Source organism: Periplaneta americana, chromosome 11 (genome assembly GCF_040183065.1).
Source record: "Periplaneta americana isolate PAMFEO1 chromosome 11, P.americana_PAMFEO1_priV1, whole genome shotgun sequence".
Lineage (NCBI taxonomy): Eukaryota > Metazoa > Arthropoda > Insecta > Blattodea > Blattidae > Periplaneta > Periplaneta americana.
The window spans coordinates 92,763,008-92,784,623 of record NC_091127.1 but is presented as its reverse complement, the minus strand read 5'-3'; the positions used below and the strand labels follow the sequence as shown (position 1 = coordinate 92,784,623).

Sequence of the window (21,616 nt, the reverse complement as noted above, 5' to 3'; positions counted from 1 at the left end):
CATCTGGTTTACAATTTTATTACATTTGTTTATTACGTTTCCACATCATAAGAGATTTCTAATCGAGCATATGAGAAAGTAATAGACCTCATGGAAAAGTCGTTAATTTAAGATTCTCAAATAAGTAGCATACAACTACTTAATACAGTGCTACCAAATTGTTTTAATTTTACAAAACACAAAATAACCTAGGTATTTCAAAAGATCAAAACTTACATTAGCATAGATATAATATCGAAGCTTAATTAATGAGTCTAAGTTGCACGTAATATTTTTTGTTCCCCTGAATTACGTATAAACCAGATACAACTGCAACTAATGACTAAATAGTAGATAAAAACTATTGGTGAAGATAAAGTGTCTCCTTTATTATATTACAATCTTTCTTGTGTATAAAAACTATAATTTCATGACAATGCGTACTTTATAATGCCATAAAAATTTTCAGTTTTGCGATGCTGTACTTTTTTTTTTGCGTATTTCTGGCTGAAGCCGGCACAATGTTCCATTTTTCGGTTAATTATTATATTTACTATTCAGGGTTGTGTTCTATAACTCACAATTTGTTAATATAGTAATATTACATTTTTAAAGAAGTATAATATTATAACTAAGTACTTTACAATACATTCTTATCTAATGGGTTATTTGTAAAAACCTTTTTCATTCACTTGAATAGCGATCTTGAAACTGGGCACTGAAAATAGGGCTAGCGCCACTCGGCTACGATCCACTGAACTAGAGGAAGTAACGTCTTCTACCTGCTCTGGCAGTAGTAAAAAAGTATTGGTGAAAATATAATGTCCCATTTGATATATTATATTATACTTTCTTGTACATCGAAAAGTATAATTTTGTGTCAGAATGTACTTACAACAACACAAAAATGTTCAGTTTTGCGAAGCTGTACTTTTTTTTTGCATTCTTCCCTCTGAAGCTGACAGAATGTTCCAGTTTACTGTTGATTATTATACTCGTATTTATGATTCAGGAGTGAATGATATAACTCAAGAGTAGTTAATGTAGTAGTATTACATTTTTTAAATAAGTAAAATGTTGTGATAAACTATAATATACTTTTATCTAGTGGGTATTTTAAAAACATCTGCATTGATTCGAATAGCGCTCCTGAAACTGAGAATAGAAAGCAGAGCGAGCGCCGCTCTGCGACGAACCGCTGGACTAGTGGAAGTATCGTCACTTTCTCTTCTACCCGCTCTGCCTTCACTATAATAGTACTACAACAAATCCAAATTCAACTTTAGCTACATCAGATACTGTATATCTCAAAATATTAAAAGGAAAAAGTTGACTGATCCTGGATGTGAACACAGAATGATTTCATATGTAAATAGTAGAAACAGACCAGAAAAAAAAAATATAGAATGGCTTTTTGTTCCTGGAATTTAAAGAAGGCCAAATGGAATCTTTGCAAAGACCAAATAGAAGTAAATTTATTACATACTAATTTTAAATTTCAAGCAAAATCTCCATATAAAAACTAGAGTGAATTGGAGGGAGATGACTATCGGGGGAAGATGCTTCTTTGTAGTTTCACATTCTTCCGAGAGAGAACGCCACGCACATGTCTTCATAATCACTGAGACAGTTGAATGTCTGTAGAGTGGAAGCTAACTCATTTTGCCACGTGTTCTTGTTGTGAGAAGAAGGAAAGCAAGACAACAGCTCATTTTTCTGCTATAAAATAATTGCAAGGTATGTTAAAATTTTAATACATCCTTGAATTGGTAATAACTGTCAAATCTTTGTAATGGATATTGTAGTAAAGGTTCTAAAATTTGTATTGTTATCAACCAACGACCTTGTACCACCATCTTAGGTTGCATCACAGCACTAGGCATCTTACCCCGATACTTTGGGATGATGATCACTTTTTTTCGGGGTAAGATGGCAACTTGTTGCAAGAGTTTTATTTTTTGTTTTATTGGAGGGAATGTGTAAATATTACTTAAAATCCTCTGATAGAAGTCGGTGGATTGAGGACAGTCTTCAACTTGCAATGGAACATGTTATAACAGAGGGTATGAACTGTTTTAGAGCATTGAAAGCATATGGGATTTCTTACTGTACCCTTAAACGCCTCCTAAAAAAGAATGATGACAAAAAAATGTACTGGATTGAATTCATTGTGTGCAAGAAATGGTTTCACGAGTCTTGCACACGGCAATAAAATGTGCAATTAATGTGTTCCTAAGTAGTGATAAACGAATGAGAAAGTGTCCATGAGCTTTAGATTAAGTCAATTTTGTTATATACATCTATCAAACCAAGTTTAGGTAAAATTCATATATCAGTAAATGTGTTAACTGCATTTGCCATCTTACCCAACTATTGCAGAAAGATGCCTACAGTGCAGGTAAGAAGAAAACCTGTATGTATAAACAAGATAATGTTTTCTGTTTTGTACCAAAAATATAGTATCAAAATATTTCCAGACTTTATTTCAATATGAAATTCAAAACTAAATGAACAGTATCTTAAATTTTCAATCAAAGAAAAAGTCTGGCATCTTCCCCCGATCCACTCTATAAAAAACCATGTGAAATTATTTTAGATTCAGCAAAGAAGAATATACCTAAAGGTAGGTTAAAAAATTATAAACCGTTCTGGTCTAAAGGTTTAACAAAATAAAAAAATGACGGAGATGCTCCAAGAAGGAAAGCAGAAAATAAAAAAGATCCACAGGATGTAATCTCCTGGAGACAGAGCATAGCTTTATTGAGAAAAGAAATATGCACTTCAAAGAAAAAACATCCAATACATTCTTAGAAAATCTTGATTATAGAAAAGATGGCTTCAAAATACATAATTTCATCAGTCTTGAATAATAAAATGATACATCATCAAAGGAAAGAGCCTATATTTACTACAAAAATTTTACATTTTGATATACAAATTGCTACAGCATTCACCAAACACTACAAAAGAATAAACAGTATGAAAAAGAAATTAAAATGAAAATGGTATTAAAGAATTTAATGAAAAATTTACAGTACAGGAATTAACAATTGCAATTAGATCCTTGAAAAGGAAGAAACAACCTCAACCAGATAAAATCTTACTAGAATTTATACATCATCTTGGACCAGTTGCCATGAAAATCTGCTTACAATTATTTAATCAAATATGGAAACTGATGTTCCTTCCATGTGGTAAAAAGCAATTTTAATACCCTTCTTGAAATCAAAACAACCTCCACAAAATATTTCTAGCCATCACCCAATGTCTCTCACTTGTGTTTCCGCAAAGACAGTGGAGGAAATGGTACATGCAAGACTTAACTAGAAGGCATCCGAGTCCATCACACTACTATACAGGAGATACAGGCTTCGGCCACAGTGCAAGTGGCAGGCGGCGTGGCGTGTTGAGTGGCGGCGTGGATGAATCACGAACGCATGTTAGCAAATGCAGCTGGCCATAGTGTGAGCGGAGCAGCATTTTGGAGGGGAAGTTGGTTCAAGGACAACGCTACACGCTGCTGGCTGCTCGCTCTTGTTTGAGATTTTAGCAGCGCCGCTCACAATTGGAAGTATGAATTGTCAAGAAATGAGAAAGAAGTTATCATTTAAGAAGTGAAAACCCGAATGTTCCTGTGGAATAATTGGGAGAAGAACTTCAAAAACCTCTCCATGACGAGGAATATGTAGGAAGACATTTTACTGAACGCGAATAATATTTTTATAATACGTCGTGTGATGATGACGATTATTATTATTATTATTAATCATACTTCGTAGAATATTGTCGGGATAAACACTCAGTACTGCGTACAATATTAAACATATTCCAACTCCGAAATAAAGGTACAGTTATATGATTTAAATATTTCTGTTGTTACGATTAATGATCGTTAAAGCAAATAAATACCGGTAGGATTAAAACTATATTTACAATCTCATACAAGAAATTGGCACTTCTGTTATGAAAAAAACACAATCTATTAATTACAAATTATAATGTTATATTAACATCTGCGACTGATTGAAATAATCAGTGAAGTTATCCTTACTTGTCTATCATATTCACTGCAACTATTATTCCTGCAATCTGAGTTCTAATGAATTTGCACATCATCAGTTCTGTAAATTTGTAAAGTCGTTTCATGATAATGCAGAACATTCTTTGTCGCAATCTTTTCTCAAATGGAAGATTATAATATGTGCTGGCTCTTTTCACATTTGTGTCCATATTTCTATCGTGAATCGCCACTTAGCATGCAATATTCCGAAAGCACATTCCACGTATTATTTTTCGAACACTAGATAAACGTTGATTAAAATTTTCCCTTCTAGGCATTAGTTCTCTCACTAGATATTGCCTCATAAGATAAAGTTTGGAGCATAGGCTTCATCTCCAATAAGTACAAGTAATACCTTTACATGTGAGTTCGATAGTTCAGGCACATTGAACCTGTTGGTCTCCAACGAATTGAAAAGTGTAAAGTTGTGAAAATGCCTCCATCACTGTGTTTTCCTCTTCCCACCAAATCAATGGTTAAATGTTTAGTCTGCGCCAGCAATACTCTGTAGCAATACTACGTAAATTAAAATATCTGCAACCGAATTTATCAGGACCCTTTACCTGACCATACTTTTTGTCGTTTGTTACGAATTAGGGAACCACAACGTTCGTAGTAATCACTGACTACTTCGTTTAATTTTTCTTTATTTGGTTATGGTATAAATTCTTTAATCGATTCATTTTAGATTACCTCACACGTTTGTCTTGCCATTACAATTGCTGTAAATTTTCCTACCCTGAAGGAAAATGCCAGTAATCGCAATCATGTCCCTGTGGTTATAAACCTACAAGAAAGAGTAATGTTAGAAATTTACCTAAAATTTTTCTTCATTTTAACGTAGTAGAAGACTTAATATTAGAATATATTAATATTTCAGTCACTAATTCATTAAATATTCATTATTGCATTCTATTTCAGAAGACTTAGAAAAAGTAAGTGGTAGAATTTAAAAGATAAATTTGAGAAGGAACTCCAGAAACTCCCAAAGATACGAAGCGGTTCCGAAGCTCTTGAATCGCTACATCGTTATGGACGTTTTTCGACTTGACGATGTTTATGAAGGACGTCGTCCTTTCTGATAGGACTGTAGGAAATCTTTCCTTCCAGGAGATCCCATCGACTCCAAACAGTCCTGATTTGGGAGAAAGTAAAGACAATTATCAGCGATGATAACATATCACTTCAGACAAATATGTCTTCGAATGCCTCAACACCAAAGCCAAGGGCTCGAATATAAATCTAAATTATTTAAATATATATCACTTATATAAAAATATATTTGTGCTAAATCTATTTATCAATAATTGGTTATTTAAAATAGGACCTTATGTGTGTGTGTGTGTGTATATATATATATATATATATATATATATATATATATACATACATACATACATACATACATACATACATACATACATACACATACACACACACACAATAATATAAAAAAATAATTGATGCTGAAACTAGAGTAGTTCGATATACTGTTAATAAAGCAACGGCAAGAGAGCATATTTTCAGTGGTACGGAGCACAATTTTTAATGTCTCTTTTGCCGCATATGAAAAGTAATAATTATAAGTGCAGTGGAAAAATTAAAATTGCACAGTACACAACTGTAAGAAGTTTTAAATGCAGTAAATCAAAATGAAAAAAATGAAAAATATTAAAAACTGCTCATTTCTAATGTTAAATTTTCGTAAGTATAAAAATGTGTTTTTTTTTTTTTTTTTTGCCATGTAAGATGCAGCCCATGCAAATTATTCGTAATGAATGAGACTTAATTCCATCAACACAAAAATTTAAGGATTCGTAGGACTATTTTTATTTAATTTAATTTATATGCAGTATAGCCTACCTTCATCATTGCTGGAAGAATGCATGATCCTGTGTCTTTAACTTAAAATAATTGTATCTTAATATAATGATTAGCCATTGTGCAATAGTGATAAATCTCCAAAATTTGATGGCTTGCTTCTGTAGTCTCTCCTTATTTTTATTTATAAAATAGTCGAAAGTTGTAATAGGCATGCTAGTATACTTAAAATATCTATCTGGAAATGTCCCTAATTCTCCATACAAACGATGAAATTCTCAGAGTTTCACATCTCTTATTAAATGGATGAACATAAAATTTTCTTCCATTCCTATTTTAAGCTGTTCTTTCTAGATAAGAATTGCCTAAAAGCAAACACTGTCATGATCTCATCTCCACGCTGCGCCCCGCCGTTCACCAACTCTGTGCTATATGGCCACACCAACGCTCTTTCCTCCCCACTCCTCAATTTTTCGAGAGCGGTACCACGCGGCTCGACGCTTCCACTGTGGCCGCAGCCTTAAGCTAAGTCAAGATACAAAAGACAACATGGATAACAAAGAAACCACATTAGATGTTTTTGTTGACTTCAAAGATACTTATTGATCAGTTTGGAGAATAAAATTGCTTGAAAAATTAAATAAGATGGGTATAGGTGGTAAATTAGTCCGATTGATATATAACTTTATTAATTCAAGATTATATTGTACAAAGTGTGAAGAAACTATATCTAAATTTCGACAGTTCAGAAAAGGTTTACCCCAGGGTTCATTGCTCAGCTCAACATTATTTAATGTAATGATTAATGATCTACCTTATGAATTATCTAGCAAAAATAGATTTGTTAAATGTGCGTTATATGCTAATGATCTGGTTATATGGATTTCAAGTCCCCATAATCAACACAAGCTAACAGAACATATGAATGGTGATCCGAAATCCTTGTCTACTTGATGCGAAATTAATAAAATGACTTAATATCAATAAAACCTTTCATCAGACTTTCTCTTTATGTCATAAATTACCCAATTTTCAATTACTAATAGATGGACATAAAGTCTCTCAACAGCAAAACCAAAATACTTAGGAGTATACTTTGATCAAAAACTTAATTGGGAAAAACATGTAAAAATTCAATAGATAAAGCCAACTCAAGATGCAATGTACTGAAAGGACTTGAAAGAACAAAGTGGGGGTGTTCAAGATCAGTATTGAATACTACTTATAAAACATATATAAAACCACAAATTCTTTATGGATGTGAAAACTAACTTACAGCATCAACAAAAACCATTGACAAATTAGAAGTGGCACAAAATAATGCTATGAGATCAATCATTGGTGCAGTTAAATCTACCCCGATAATAGCAATGTAAATAACAACAAAGAACTATCCCATAAAAGAGGAGATACGTAAGAGATTATTGTTGCAATATGAAAGAATGATAAGGTTACCACATGATACATATGGGACAAGCTACAAATTCAGATGCAGAAAATTGAAAACGCAAAATGGGTTTCTACAGGCAATCCAGAAACTAAGAGATGTATTTAATTTTAATTTAAAACCAGAAAAGTTCCTATTACCTAAATCACCATTACAGTATGACAATATAAATTATGATACAAATTTGATTAAGGATTTCAAGAGAGAAGAATTGTCTATACTTCAATTAAAACAGATTGATCTACCCCGACACAGATTGGTTACACATTTATACAGACGTCTCCAAATATCAAAATGATGAACCAGCTGGGGCTGAAATATATTCCAAATTATTCGGTTTTTATTTGTCTACAGGGAGTCCTTCTACTAACTTTGATGGAGAAATTCCAGCAATCAACAGGCATTAATTAACACAACTTATTTATCAAATTAATATGTTCAAAAAATGCTGTTACATTTAGCGACTCAATTTCTGCAATCCAAGCCATAGCTTCAATCAATATTCCTACAAATTCCAAAATCGCAGAAATTCAACCATCCATACACATACTGGCAAAACAAAATAAAAATCTGTGTCTCCAATGGATCCCTGCTCATTGTGGTATTATAGACAAAGAGATTGCAGATTGTTTGGCAAAGAAAGGAATTAAAATATTACAAGTACCCTTGTAGAAAATATCTTATCACAGTGCCAAATTGTTAATACAAACAATTTCAAATCAAAATTCTAAAGAAATTTCAAGAAAACAGTAATAATAAATCTTGGTCAGTATAGCTTACTGAAAAAGAACATATACCTGATTCCCCTCGACATGATGCAGTAGCAAAATTTCGGATGCTAACTGGCCATGACTGTTTAGCAGCACACTGTTTAAAATTGGAATTTTTGGTTCACCAAAATGCATCCTATGTAATTTAGAAGACTCTTTCATAAATCAAGAACATGTACGAAAATGTCCAGCTTTGGCATCAAATCTTCTGGATTGTCTCTAAATTATACTAGGAAGCTAGAAGGCGAATGGAGAACTGTACGCATTGTATTCTTCATCTAACATAACTAGGAACATAAAATCCAGACATTTGAAATGGGCAGGGCATGTAGCACATATTAGTGAATCTAGAAATGTGAGTGTTAGAAGACCTGAGGGGAAAATACCTTTGGGGAGGCCAAGGTGTAGATGGGAGGATAGTATTAAAATAGATTTGAAGGAGATGGGATATGATGGTAGGAAATGGATTTATCTTGCCCAGGATAGGGACTGATAGCAGGCTTATGTGGGGCGGCAATGAACCTCTGGATTCCTGAAAAGCCATTTGTAAGTAAGTAATATTGTTTGCAGCTTGATAAAAAAACCTAATTGTTGCAAAATGCTTAAAACTTTGAGAAAGTATGTGTAATTTGTGTAACAGTCCATTTCTCTTCTCACTTCCCAGTTTGCTCCCAATTTTTCACATTATAGCTTTTTCCTTCTGTTTGGCATTTTAGATGTTCTTTGTTGAGAGTTTGTCTGGGTTCATTGCATGTTTATTTATGTAATAGATAGTAGAAAAAGACGTCATGTATCTGAAAGAGTGTTTGTTAAAGTTTATCAAGTGATGTCATCTGTGTCAAGACTCAATTTGGGTGACCTCTTTACTGTGCCATCATGTAGGCTGGCAGTTAAAAATGACTCGTAGGAAGTAAAACTAATTAATTATCCTTTTCAGTATCATGCTGCTAGTCTTACTCTCTTCTTGCATATTCATTGTAATTTTAGCATTAGGTTACCAGACTTTCCAGGGGACAGTCCCCGAATTCGTACTTTTGTCCCCAGCTAAAATCTGTCTCTGTAATGTCACCAAATTTTTAAAAACTTCCCAAATTGTCCCTGTTTTCAAACTCTATTTTATTTTATAATTTTAGGTCATTAACATCAGAGACATAAACAGTTATTTGTATCATAGGTTATACAGTTAAGACATTGTAACGAAGGATTGGTGACAGAAAAACTGTTTATACTTCATAAATTTTATTCTTCATAAGAGGCAGAGAAGATCGTGCTCGTAGTTTTTCTGTAATTTTAATGCTTACACTGTATTTCTTCATACTTGCTTCCAATTTAAGTAAAGATTTTTAAATTCGGAAACGGAATTGTTTGTACTGCAGTAGCGAGTTGGGTAGGTAGCCAATGGTAGCTATTACAGATGCTAAACTAGACTAGTATTTTATGTATGTAATGTGAAAAATGTAGGATCAGAAAGGTAAGAGACATAAATGTGTTGTAAGTGATATGTTGTTTGAAAGAATTCTTTTTAAGTGTCAAATTAATGACCATATCACCGTCTGCTCATTGTGCCAAACTTTCTTCATTACCATGGCAGAAGAACTTTTGATAATGAAATAAAAAGTCATAAAATTGCTGTGGTCACTCGTTACAGTTCCTCTAAGTTGTTCACTCATTTCAGAACTATTATCTCAGGTAAGAATAGCATGGCAACTGTACTACATGAAGATACTTTATGTTCCATACCATAACACCATCATAATCCCAAGTCTATGGACTGTACAACTGGCCTAGTGAAGAAGTTCTACAAAACAAACTTAACGTGCTCCAGGACGAAAGTGGAAGCAATTGGTTTTCTCAGCTGTGAACATGATGTGGACTTCACAACATTCAAAATAAAACAGTCTAATCCATGTTCATTGTCACCACAAACTTTCCATTGGCATGCCAGGAAATTGCAACAAAGCTTGCTTCCAGACGAGACGTATTAACAAAGATTCACTTAACAGAAAAAATGTGTGGTTTTATGTCAAACACGTATAACTTACTTTTGCGTTTCTGTCTTGTATTAATTTAATTTAATAATAATATTATAATAATAGGGCCTAATAGTAACAACACGAACAACAGCAGTTAATAGTAATGTAGTAATTGTACTGTGTAATTGGCTTGTGTCCCTGGATTTCAGCTAAAAAATCTGGTAACCTTATTTTAGCATAACACTTCTAGGAGCTTTATTTTGTATGGTAAGATATTTCTTAGGAATCTTTACGTATATTCGTGATTTTCTTCAACCCTCGTTTTTCCAGTGATATCAATGCATACATTCTTCATCTGCTTGCTAACTTTCTGTTCTTTGTACTTTCTCTGTTTCTATCTGTCCATGTCTTGATGGAAATACTGTGCTTCTTTTTTCTTCCCGTGTATTTCAGTTTGTTACTTGTTTCACAATAAAGTTGTTCTACGTTAGAACACAACTGAATCAAGCTTCTGTTACTGAGATACTGTGTAATAGCATACTTTGTATCATATTATAAGTGCACTTACAACAATGAACACTTAAAACTTTTCAGTAAACTCCAGTCACTATTTTCTTATCTTACTGGTGTCTGGTTTCTGGTTAACCAAGGTTGATACACCCAACTAGACTTAAACAGTTACTGCTACAAGAACGTCATTCTCTGAAATAATAATAATAATAATAATAATAATAATAATAATAATAATAATAATAATAATGTACTAAATAGAATATGACTAGAAGATCCATCACAATCTTGGCAGAAAGCTGTTATTATATGGTACCAATTTTTAAAAAGAGCATCCTGAAAGATTGTGAAAATTATAGAGGAATAAGTCTTCTCAATAATGGATGTGAAATATTTATAAGAAATATAGTCAAAAAAGAATTATGAAAATTTACTTGGCAAAAAAAAAAATGGTTTCCAGAAGGGCAGATCTTGTGCTGATGACTATTTGACCTTAAAGTAGCTGGCAATTTTAAAAACTCAATTTTCACTAACAAATGCAATGTAAAGACCAAGCTTTGACATGAAGAGCCGAAAAACCAGAAGTCTGTGCATTTCCTATAACCAGAAATACAGTAAAATCCCGATAGGGTGCTGTTCAAGGGACCATGTATTAGGCAGGTATACTAATTTTGACTTGTATACTTACTTACTGGCTTTTAAGGAACCGGAGGTTCATTGCCGCACTCACATAAGCCCACCATTGGTCCCTATTCTGAGCAAGATTAATCCATTCTCTACCATATCCCACCTCTCTCAAATCCATTTTAATATTATCTTCCCATCTACATCTCGGCCTCCCTAAAGGTCTTTTTTTTCCTCTGGCCTCCCAACTAACACTTTATATGCATTTCTGGATTCGCCCATTACATGCTACATGTCCTGCCCATCTCAAACGTCTGGAGTTAATGTTCCTAATTATGTCAGGTGAAGAATACAATGCGTGCAGTTCTGTGTTGTGTAACTTTCTCCATTCTCCTGTAACTTCATCCCGCTTAGCCCCAAATATTTTCCTAAGCACCTTATTCTCAAACACCCTTAACCTATGTTCCTCTCTCAAAGTGAGAGTCCAAGTTTCACAACCATAAAGAACAACCGGTAATATAACCATTTTATAAATTCTAACTTTCAGGTTTTTTGACAGCAGACTGGATGAGAAAAGCTTCTCAACCGAATAATAACAGACATTTCCCATATTTATTCTGTGTTTAATTTCCTCCCGAGTATCATTTATATTTGTTACTGTTGCTCCCAGGTATTTGAATTTTTTCACCTCTTGAAAAGATAAATTTCCAATTTTTTTATTTCCATTTCGTACAATATTCTCGTCACGAGACATAATCATATACTTTGTCTTTTCGGGATTTACTTCCAAACCTATCTCTTTACTTGCTTCCAGTAAAATTCCCGTTTTTTCCCTAATCGTTCGTGGATTTTCTCCTAACATATTCACGTCATCTGCATAAGCAAGCAGCTGATGTAACCCATTCAATTACTCCATTATGTAATTACTGTATGTCAGAAACATTTACAATATGTACTGTACATAATTCTTTCGAAAAAGGTCATTTATAATTGTTTGCCGTGTGGATGGACCCTTACAATGAACAATCACGTTTTCAACGTGATTTAAATATGAATTTACGCTAACTGACACATCATCAGAACAAGCACTGATAAATTGTCTTATCACTTCATCACTGCAAGGGCTTCTTGTCACATGGGAACAGATTGAACTAATTCCTCTTCTTCACTCCCTTCTTCCTTGCTGTGCTATGATTTTCTATGATGTCATCTAAATCAAGAATATTCGAGGTCATAACACCATTAGTACTTTGTGCGAAAACTTTGAATTTTCAGCACGTCATGGATGTGGGGAAGTGTTTTTTTTTTTTTTTTTTAGAAAATCGAGGAAAAGTTTCCAATTAAACTCAATAAGTTACATAGTAAATATTGATCAGATGGTTAAAAGCTTAATCTTCCATTTCTTCTTAATCAACATCACTGCGAAAAAACTTGGAATGGAGAGTATTAGTGACGACAAAATAAAATTAATGATTGTCTGCAGATAAGAAATCCTGTAAGTGAACATCGCCCAGCTTTTCGTGCACAACAACCCAATCCACATTGTCATATTCATCATCAGTTACGTATGATGGGAGACTACTTTCAAGCAACGAATTATTGGAACCCTATAAATAAAAAAAAAAAGTATGGTAAGTAACTGCGATAACAGAAAGTTATAATTTACAATACAAATTTACTGTAATTAAATTACGTTTCGTACCTTATTAAATCCAGCTTTTCTGAAACAATTAATGATTGTACGGGGTGGATTCCCTCCCATGCAACACTGACAATTGACAGGATCCAGAAATGTGACAGGTTTTGATTCCCCACTGTCAAATGTTAAATGTTATGTTTTATTTAACGACGCTCGCAACTGCAGAGGTTATATCAGCGTCGCCGGATGTGCCGGAATTTTGTCCCGCAGGAGTTCTTTTACATGCCAGTAAATCTACTGACATGAGCCTGTCGCATTTAAGCACACTTAAATGCCATCAACCTGGCCCAGGCTCGAACCTGCAACCTTGGGCATAGAAGGCCAGCGCTATACCAACTCGCCAACCAGGTCGACCCCCCTGTCAATGTCTTGTAGGTACCGTAGGACAATTCTCTTGCGATAAAATTGCTTGAGAACTTTTATGATCCCTTGGTCCATGGGCTGAAGCATGCTTGTTGTACATGGAGGCAAAACGGCAAGCTCCACATTTTTAGGATGAGTGGGGCAGTTGTCTATAAGCAACAGAATTTTGCGTCCTCTTTCACCATTTTGTTGTCCAAATCCTTTAACCACATGACAAACAAATCGCTGGTCATCCGTGCACGTGCCTGGTTCTTATAAACACATTGCAGGTTCTTTACATGGTTGAAGCATCGCGGTTTTGCTGATTTTCCCACCACGACCAGAGGCAGCTTTTCAGAGCCATCAGAATTACCATAACGAACACTGTTACCCTCTCCTTACTTAATTTTCCTCCATACACTTTTATTTTTTGAAAACATATGATTTGTTGGGCATGAGTTTAAAGAATAAACCACATTCGTCATTGAAAATATCATGGGGTTCGTATCTTAAAATCAGATTATGCAGCACTCACTTTTCCACTCACTAACACCATTTTCGCTAACTGTTCCTGACTTGCCGGAAATCTGGCAGTAAACAATTCCATGTCGTTGTTTAAATCTGTTAAGCCAACCATAGGAAGCAGAAAAGTCGAAGTTAAATTTGCATGTGATTTTACATGCCTTCTCTTGAATGATAGGGTCACTTATGGGTATGGTTGAACTTCGAGACTGATGAAGTCAGTCAACCAAAATGTTCTCCAAGTCATCATGTTTACCACACTTCACTTTCCTGCACTTACATCCATCCTCTTGACATTGCAGCTGCAGTGATTGAGTCACGATTTTATATTATCGTCCTTAATGTCGATGATGGGATTCCTAATGAAGCAGAGTTGTTTCTGTCTAAGAGTATTGTTTACATCGTACTTTCCTAAGATTTTCAATTTTTCTGACACAGAAAGCTCTTTACACTCATTGTAATCACACTCACAGACACTTCAATACACTAAAGACAACAAACTGACCAGCAAAAATTTCCAGAACTTTATTACAGCTGAGTGAGGAATGTTGTTTGAGAGAGAGAGAGAGAGAGAGAGAGAGAGGGTGGGGTATTGTAATTGTATGTAGGCTTTAAACACGCAGGCAAAGAGTCGAATAAGAAAGCATAACAAGAGGGTGGAGTATTGTACAGTATGACGGTTTAAGTGCGCAGGTAAAGGATCGAATACCAGTACTTTTCAGGTTAATGGCACCAGTGAGTTCAATGGCCAAAATTGCTGAAAATTCCTACAAAAATAACATATTACGCGGGACTTGAGTGACAAAATGTTCATTTTAAGTTTCCAGGTCGACTAAAGCTGCTTTTAATTGGAAAACATATAGAATTTAATAAAGAAATTCACATGACATTTGTGGTTATAAAAAAGCATTTGATCATATTGATAAGAATTAATAGAAATTTTCGCAGATGATGAAACTTCAAATGAAATAATGCATACAATTTTCCAATTATACAAATGTAATATAATAGCAGTAAAAGTAGGAGCAGAATTTTCTGATTGGAAACCATTGAATTATGAAGTGTGACAGGGCTTCTTTTTATCACAGCTCTTGTTTAACATTTATGTTAATGACATTAGACACTGGAGACTAACAGTTTATGGAAACATTCATCTCCATAGTAATAATACCATAGTACCCTCTTGTATGCAGATGACCAAGTTCTTCTCGCCAACACAGAAGATAATTACAGTACTCAATTCACCATCATAATATTATTGCACAAGAATTTTACATGGAAATCTCAAAAACAAAAGTTATATCTTTTGAAGGAAAATTACCCATCTGAAGCAAAATTTGTATTAACAATTTAATATTGGAACAACTAAACTCGTTTAAATATTTAGATTATACCTTAACATGTCTTGAAGAATGCAATTTAATACTCAAAATTATAATAAATCTCAGAAATATCAATCAAGTTTTTAAAACAACGAAGGTTCAAAAACACAAGATTGAAGGTTTATAAGGTTTTAACAAGACCCACTCTTTGTTATGATAGTGAAGCATGGCCCATACGAATCCAAGATGAAAGATGCATAACTTCAGCTGAAATAAGATTTTTTAAAATATACAGCCTTGTAGATCAAAAAAGAAATGAAGCAATAGTTCATGAACTCAAAATAATCTCTGTAGCTGAATATCTCTGTGAGCATAGACGAAATTGGTTACAACATGTGAAAAAAATGCAACCAAAACAGTTGCTACAGTGCATCTCAGAGGAAGATGATCTGTGGGTCGACCATTCCATTGATGGCAGGAAACTGTAACAGGCCACTAGGTCTATTATTTGACAGGCAGATGATGATGCTGAATATGATGATGCCTACGTGTGTATTTTAAAAAATGCGTTAAAATAGTATTATATTTTCATTTTGACAGTTCCATAGGTGGTGTCTTCTTCACAAATAGTACACTGATTTGAAACCTTATTGCAAAAGTGGTACCTGTACTTTTAACTGCCCACAGATGCGAATGGCTTCTGTCATGCAACACTGAAGATAGTTGCAAAGGAATCTCTTGATAGATCACTTGTCATTACCACTAATTTCTACATTAAAAATGGTTAATTATATATTTTATTTAAAAGCACTCGCCAGTCTCAAGAGTGATGTTTAAAATATTGATTTCAGTGTCCACATACTGTGTCCATCCCTGAAGTCTACCTGTGAAAGTGATTGCTAACAACCTATATCATTAGAAAAGGAAAAACATATCCACGCAATGCTTTAGAGCTGCAAAGGAAATTTATTACCTATTGCAGTTCATCCCTTATTACTGAGTAAATTTCTCAGCATGTATTTTCCTGTGTGTAATTTTCCAACAATAACTTATTTTTTTTACTTTTAAGTAGGGTGATCAGGTGTCCTGCTTTTTGCAGAATATTCTCTCTCGCTCTCCCTCTCCTCTTTCCTTCCTCCCCCCCTCTCTCTCTCTCTCCCTTTTTCTGCGGCCCACATAAAAGGTGAAAATCCTAAAATATCTTGCTAAAAGTTCTGGGTAATAAAATTTGATGACAAAGTTCTGTGTTTTCCAAGTGAACTGAAGTCGGAAACTTTAAAACATGTTGATCACAAAGTGTAATCTGTATTACTGTATTATAGCTGTGTTGAATTCTGTGACTCTTCTTGGACAGAAGTAGTTGATGAAAGCAATACATTCAAATCAGAAATGTATAGTTGCAGAATAATAATCATGCTACAGCAGCTATCTGTGTGTTTTTTTTTTAGAAACGTAATTAAACAACATGTTCCATTACAGTTTGTAATACTACATGTTCTGGTTTACATCTATATTGCCTGGGATACATATTAAGTTGAATTCCAGTTGTGTTAAGTTGATGATTGATAAACTACCATATACCTGATTGTTGACTAATTACAATATAAGCTTGTATTATGCCGCTATTTATATGGAATGCCTGAGTTTAGTAATGTTGTACTTTGTACAATTTGGCTTTTTCTTCTTAATAAATCCTATTCTGTCTTACCTAATCTACGTTTATGTATTTACAGTATGTACAGATATATGCTTATTACTACTCTGTGTTCTATTCTACTTTAATTGTTTGTGAAGTCAATTGAATTCACAAATTTGCAAAAGTCTTTTAAGAATTTTTTTGTTAGGTCTCTTTTAACTGGTGGCCAAATTTCTCCCTTGTTTTTCTGCAGTTTTTGCCTTTCCATGTTGTATTTGGAGCATTCGAGCAGAAGATGGTCGACGGTTTGATCTCCTATTTTCGCCACGGCTGCTCTAAGCTCATTACTATCCTTCAGTTAGTATTTCTAAGCCGTTTTTGAGGAAACTGATACTTTTATCTTCAAGTTCGTAATAAATATAATAGTAAAGATAACAATTACACTGATTAAAGGGATGTAAATATACTAATAATTAGTGAAAATGATTAACATTCTTAATTAGTTTAAATGAACATGCTTATACACTCATCAGAATTGTCGAAGGAACACATCAGCTCTCTTTAAAACTAATTTGTCCCAAAATAAATATTATGTATTCTTTATTCGGAACAGACTTGTTTCTTCTGAGCAGTGTATTATAAGTATAAAGGGTGTCTGACTCAAGCTGTTTATAAATTGTTTTAGGCATCATGCACAACACGACTAGGGGTTTCTCTATCTCGCAGAGCTTGTATTTTAGTTTTAATAATGATTGAAAACAGCTAAAATATTCGTAATAATGAATAATAAGTGGGTGAACTGATTAATATATTGATTCATACGATGTGTGTGAGTAAAGAAACATTCATTTTTAATATGCAGTTCTCTCAAGTAGTTAATGGTCCTCAGCTAGAGTAATGGGTTTTATGAATATTTTGACTGCCAGTGAGGGTTCAATTACTGATTCTTCTTTTCGAAATCCAATAGCAGGTGATTGTAGAAGGTTCTAGTTAATTTCTCTAAACGAAAATATGTAATCAATGAAACATTTTATGAACCAGAATGTTCCACAGCAATAGCTATAAAAGCTTTAATCCTGCATTCGGTAATCATTCACGGTTCGAATTTCTGAAACTTGTGACAGCAAATGTGAATGATATCGATGGATGAATTAAATATAAGATATTCCAGGAAGTAGTATACATCGACATGGCGGTTTTCATTGATCTCATAGTTGTACTTAGACCATATTTTGGTATGTCACCAACGTTTTTCGTGGACTACCCAGGTTGTGATGTTCTCATGGTGCCGTTGGAAGTTACATACCCAAATGTCTTTAAATAAATTAATAAATTGTCTTAAAACTCTGTGCTGTCTGTTCTTAACAGGTACCTTCTTATGTCCGTTATTTATTATGAATGGAACAAAAGAAATTAATTTTTAGGGATTGGGAGATAACTTGCTTATTAAGAAATAATATGAGAAGAGCAAATGACTCAATAAAACACTATCCAATTAAAAACGCGACTAAACTAAACAGAAAGCCGAAAGAAAATAAATAATTAACATAAGAGATTGACTGCACATGTTTAACATAAAATTATCACACGAAAACTAAATTCCTAACCTTCATGAGACGATGTCAGTTATACAAACCCTGATTCCACCTGCGAAACCATTAATAACTTGTACGTTAATCTTACTTAAGGTATATTAAAAGCTTTCAATTAGAATTAGTTTAGAAATTCTGTTTTACATGGTCAATTTTTATGTGTGTATTATCTCTGAGATGGTAATCAATATTACAACAGAATGACAATTCATGCTATTAACATTTAATAAAATTTATGACAGTACATGTATGTTGTAAGTTGGTTTATTTTATTTCATAACTGGTCTCTTGTAATTCGTGTTCATGTTACTTAAAATTTAGATTTTATTCCTTTTTGTCTTCATCTTCAAAATTGAATAGATGGCAATGAAGGGAAAGCTTGAAATAGCAAGTGATGGTAAAGATGCCATCACTTAACCCAATGTTACTGTATCATTTGTCTCGCACTAGCTGGTGTCTCAAGCTACCTTGCTTTCTTGCCTTCAAGTCAAGTAACAAGCGAGACTGCCATGCATGACAGCCTCACTTTGTGAATATGTGCTTAAGGATTTATAAAATGAGAAAAGTGGATATGCACCACCAGCACCAGCACCTGCTTCATTTTGGTTGGACAGTAGGGATCTATCAGTGAAGATATGGAGCCATTCTTTCTTAAGGAATCTATTATGAATAGTTTCCAATGTTATCAATTTTAGGGCATCTTTTGGAGTGTCACTTTTCTTGATATCTTCAACCAGGTCCAGATAATACTCTATTTTTATTGCTTGTGTGGGGTTAATTTTGTGAGTTAGGTTTTCTTTACTTGTTAAGAGATTTATCTTTTTCTTAATTTCATGTAGTCTACTTCAGACAGAAAGCTTTCTTGAGATTTAAAGTTAACTATGAAGTTTCTTAGCTCCTAATTGCTAAATGGAAGTCTGATCAACTTTATTTGCCTGTATTTAGAGATATTGATAAGAAACTAACCAACCTGTCAATTCCCCCCCCCCCCTTTATTTGCTTAGTTTCGTATCTACATAGCAGCATATAAGCATGCAGCATTCATTTAGTGTTCTGCCAGAGGGCAGATCATTCACTGCACACCCAGCTTTCTCCAATCTTTCCTATTTTCTGTCTTCCTCTTTGTCTCATATAATCCATATATCTTAATGTCTTCTATCATTCGATATCTTCTGCCCTGAACTCTTTCTCCCGCTCACCATTTCTTCCAGTGCATTCTTCAGTAGTCAGTTTCTTCTCAGCCAGTGACCCAACCAATTCCTTCAGCATCATTCTTTCTTCATCCTCTCTTTCCAGCACAGCTTCATTTCATATTTTGTCTGTCCACTTCACGTGTACCATTCTTTTCCAAATTTACATTTCAAATGCTTCTATTTGCTTCTCTTCACTTTGTCATAATGTCCATGTTTCTGCCCCATACAATGCCACACTCCATACAAAGCACTGCAGTAGTGTTTAGGTATATTGACTGGAGGGAAAAGATCTTTGGGAAGGCCGAGACGTAGATGGGAGGATAATATTAAAATGGATTAGAGGGAGGTGGGATATGATTGTAGAGATTTGATTAATCTTGCTTAGGATAGGGTCCAATGGCGGGCTTATGTGAGAGCAGCAATGAACCTCCGGGTTCCTTAAGTAAGTAAGTAAGGTATATTGACTATAGAAGGTGAAAAAATTTTTAATCTTAAATTTCAGCACATAATATGAAATTTATGAAGTAGATTTAAATATTAAAACTTCATTACAGAGGATTCCAATATGGATCAGATAACTCCGAAGGAGGTGAAGATACTTGAGACAGCAGACGATATACAAGAACGTCGAGAACAAGTATTACACCGATATGGAGAGTTCAAGTCTGAAGCAAGAGCCAAAAGAGAAAAGTTGGAGGATTCACGACGCTTCCAGGTAATTTGATTCATAAATTTGTTGGGTCCTATTTTTGTTTGTTTACAATACAGATGAGTTTTGTATAATATTTATTCATATTATTCAGCTTTCTCATATATATGGTTCAGGACAATGGTATGCAGTATTCAATTTGGATATGTGTGTATTCCTGGAAGTACACATAAACTTCTAAGAGGGTATGCGAAATTTTAAAAAGCATATGCCGTACATTACAGTAAAACTTCACTTGGGATCTGAAGGAAAACACGCATAAGTGAGAAGAATGTATAACTGAAATGGCATTTAGTAACATTTGATATAATATTTAATTACTTGTGATTATTTTACAAAAAAAAGTCAGTTATTTTGGATGCTTGCTTTTGTTTACTCCTAAGGAATAAACCATGCCCTTAAATTGTGATAACTATTCCATGATTTGTTTAGTTACATAGTGAAATGTTACAAAACATTTCACTGTTTCTAAAGCAGAAACAGCGTCATTAAAGGACACAAGGTTGTTGGAGACTGGCTCATCATTTACATCAGCACTACCAACCTGATAGGGGGGGTCTGCAGAACCAAGATGTGTTACGAAAGAGGATTTTACTTAAGCCTAACTTCATCACATTCTTTGATTTTATCAGGTAGTTGGAATATTTTCTGTTTATCTCTATCTTTTGAAACACAGAGTTTAAAAGGAATCACCTCACTTGAAGGACTTCTCTTGGCTTTCAAGTCTTCCATACCTGTCCGATATTTTTAGTTTCTTAGATTATAATCTTTAAGGACCAATTTTAGCCCTAAATACTTTCCTAAGGATCTTAGTCTCGAACACCTTTAACCTCTGTTCCCCTCTCAAAGTGAGAGTCCAGGTTTCACAACCATACAGAACAACCTGTAACATGAATGTTTTATAAATTCCAACTTTCAGTTTTTTTTTTTTTTTTTTTTTTTTAAGTAGACTGGATGACAAAATTTTCTCAGCTAAATAATAATAGTAGAAAATGGTTAGCAACCCAAATTATATAAAACATTTTGGGGGTGCGCAAAAATTAAATAGCTTCAAGAGGTCCATGACACTGAAGAGATTAGTAAACACTGATTTACACCATCGTCATCTTTCTCACACAAATTCTGAATGCCTTCAACAATTCGGGAGATTGTCTTGGCTTCAGTGTTGATGTATAAACACCCACATAATGCACTGTATCAAATGAAGCCCAATCTCCAATCTGCTCCCACTCTTTCCAGATAGAAACATTGATATCTTCATCTGTGTTGCAGTCACATACTGTATTTCCGCGTTCGTGCATTTTCTCAGCAAACAATTTCGAACAAGATTGATTTAGAACATATAAATGACGTTTCTTATCTACGAAAAACGTAGATCCGAAAGAAATTAACATAGAAAAACCGTGAAGAAATATAA

General features: G+C 34.0%; 1 protein-coding gene across 7 annotated transcripts in view; it reads left to right on the top strand.

Moving 5' to 3' along the window:
* Positions 1-21,616, top strand: part of alpha-Spec (alpha spectrin) — a 333,133-nt gene that overhangs the window by 36,972 nt on the left and 274,545 nt on the right. For 4 of the 7 annotated variants that reach the window (XM_069839769.1, XM_069839767.1, XM_069839766.1 and 1 more), the window contains exons 1-2: positions 12,740-12,815; positions 20,045-20,205. In XM_069839769.1, the coding sequence (XP_069695870.1) occupies positions 12,752-12,815; positions 20,045-20,205 (225 nt within the window). In that variant the 5' untranslated portion in view covers positions 12,740-12,751. Of the gene's footprint in view, positions 1-12,739; positions 12,816-20,044; positions 20,206-21,616 lie in introns of those variants that run through there. The other 3 variants (XM_069839770.1, XM_069839771.1, XM_069839768.1) reach the window with 1 other exon arrangement.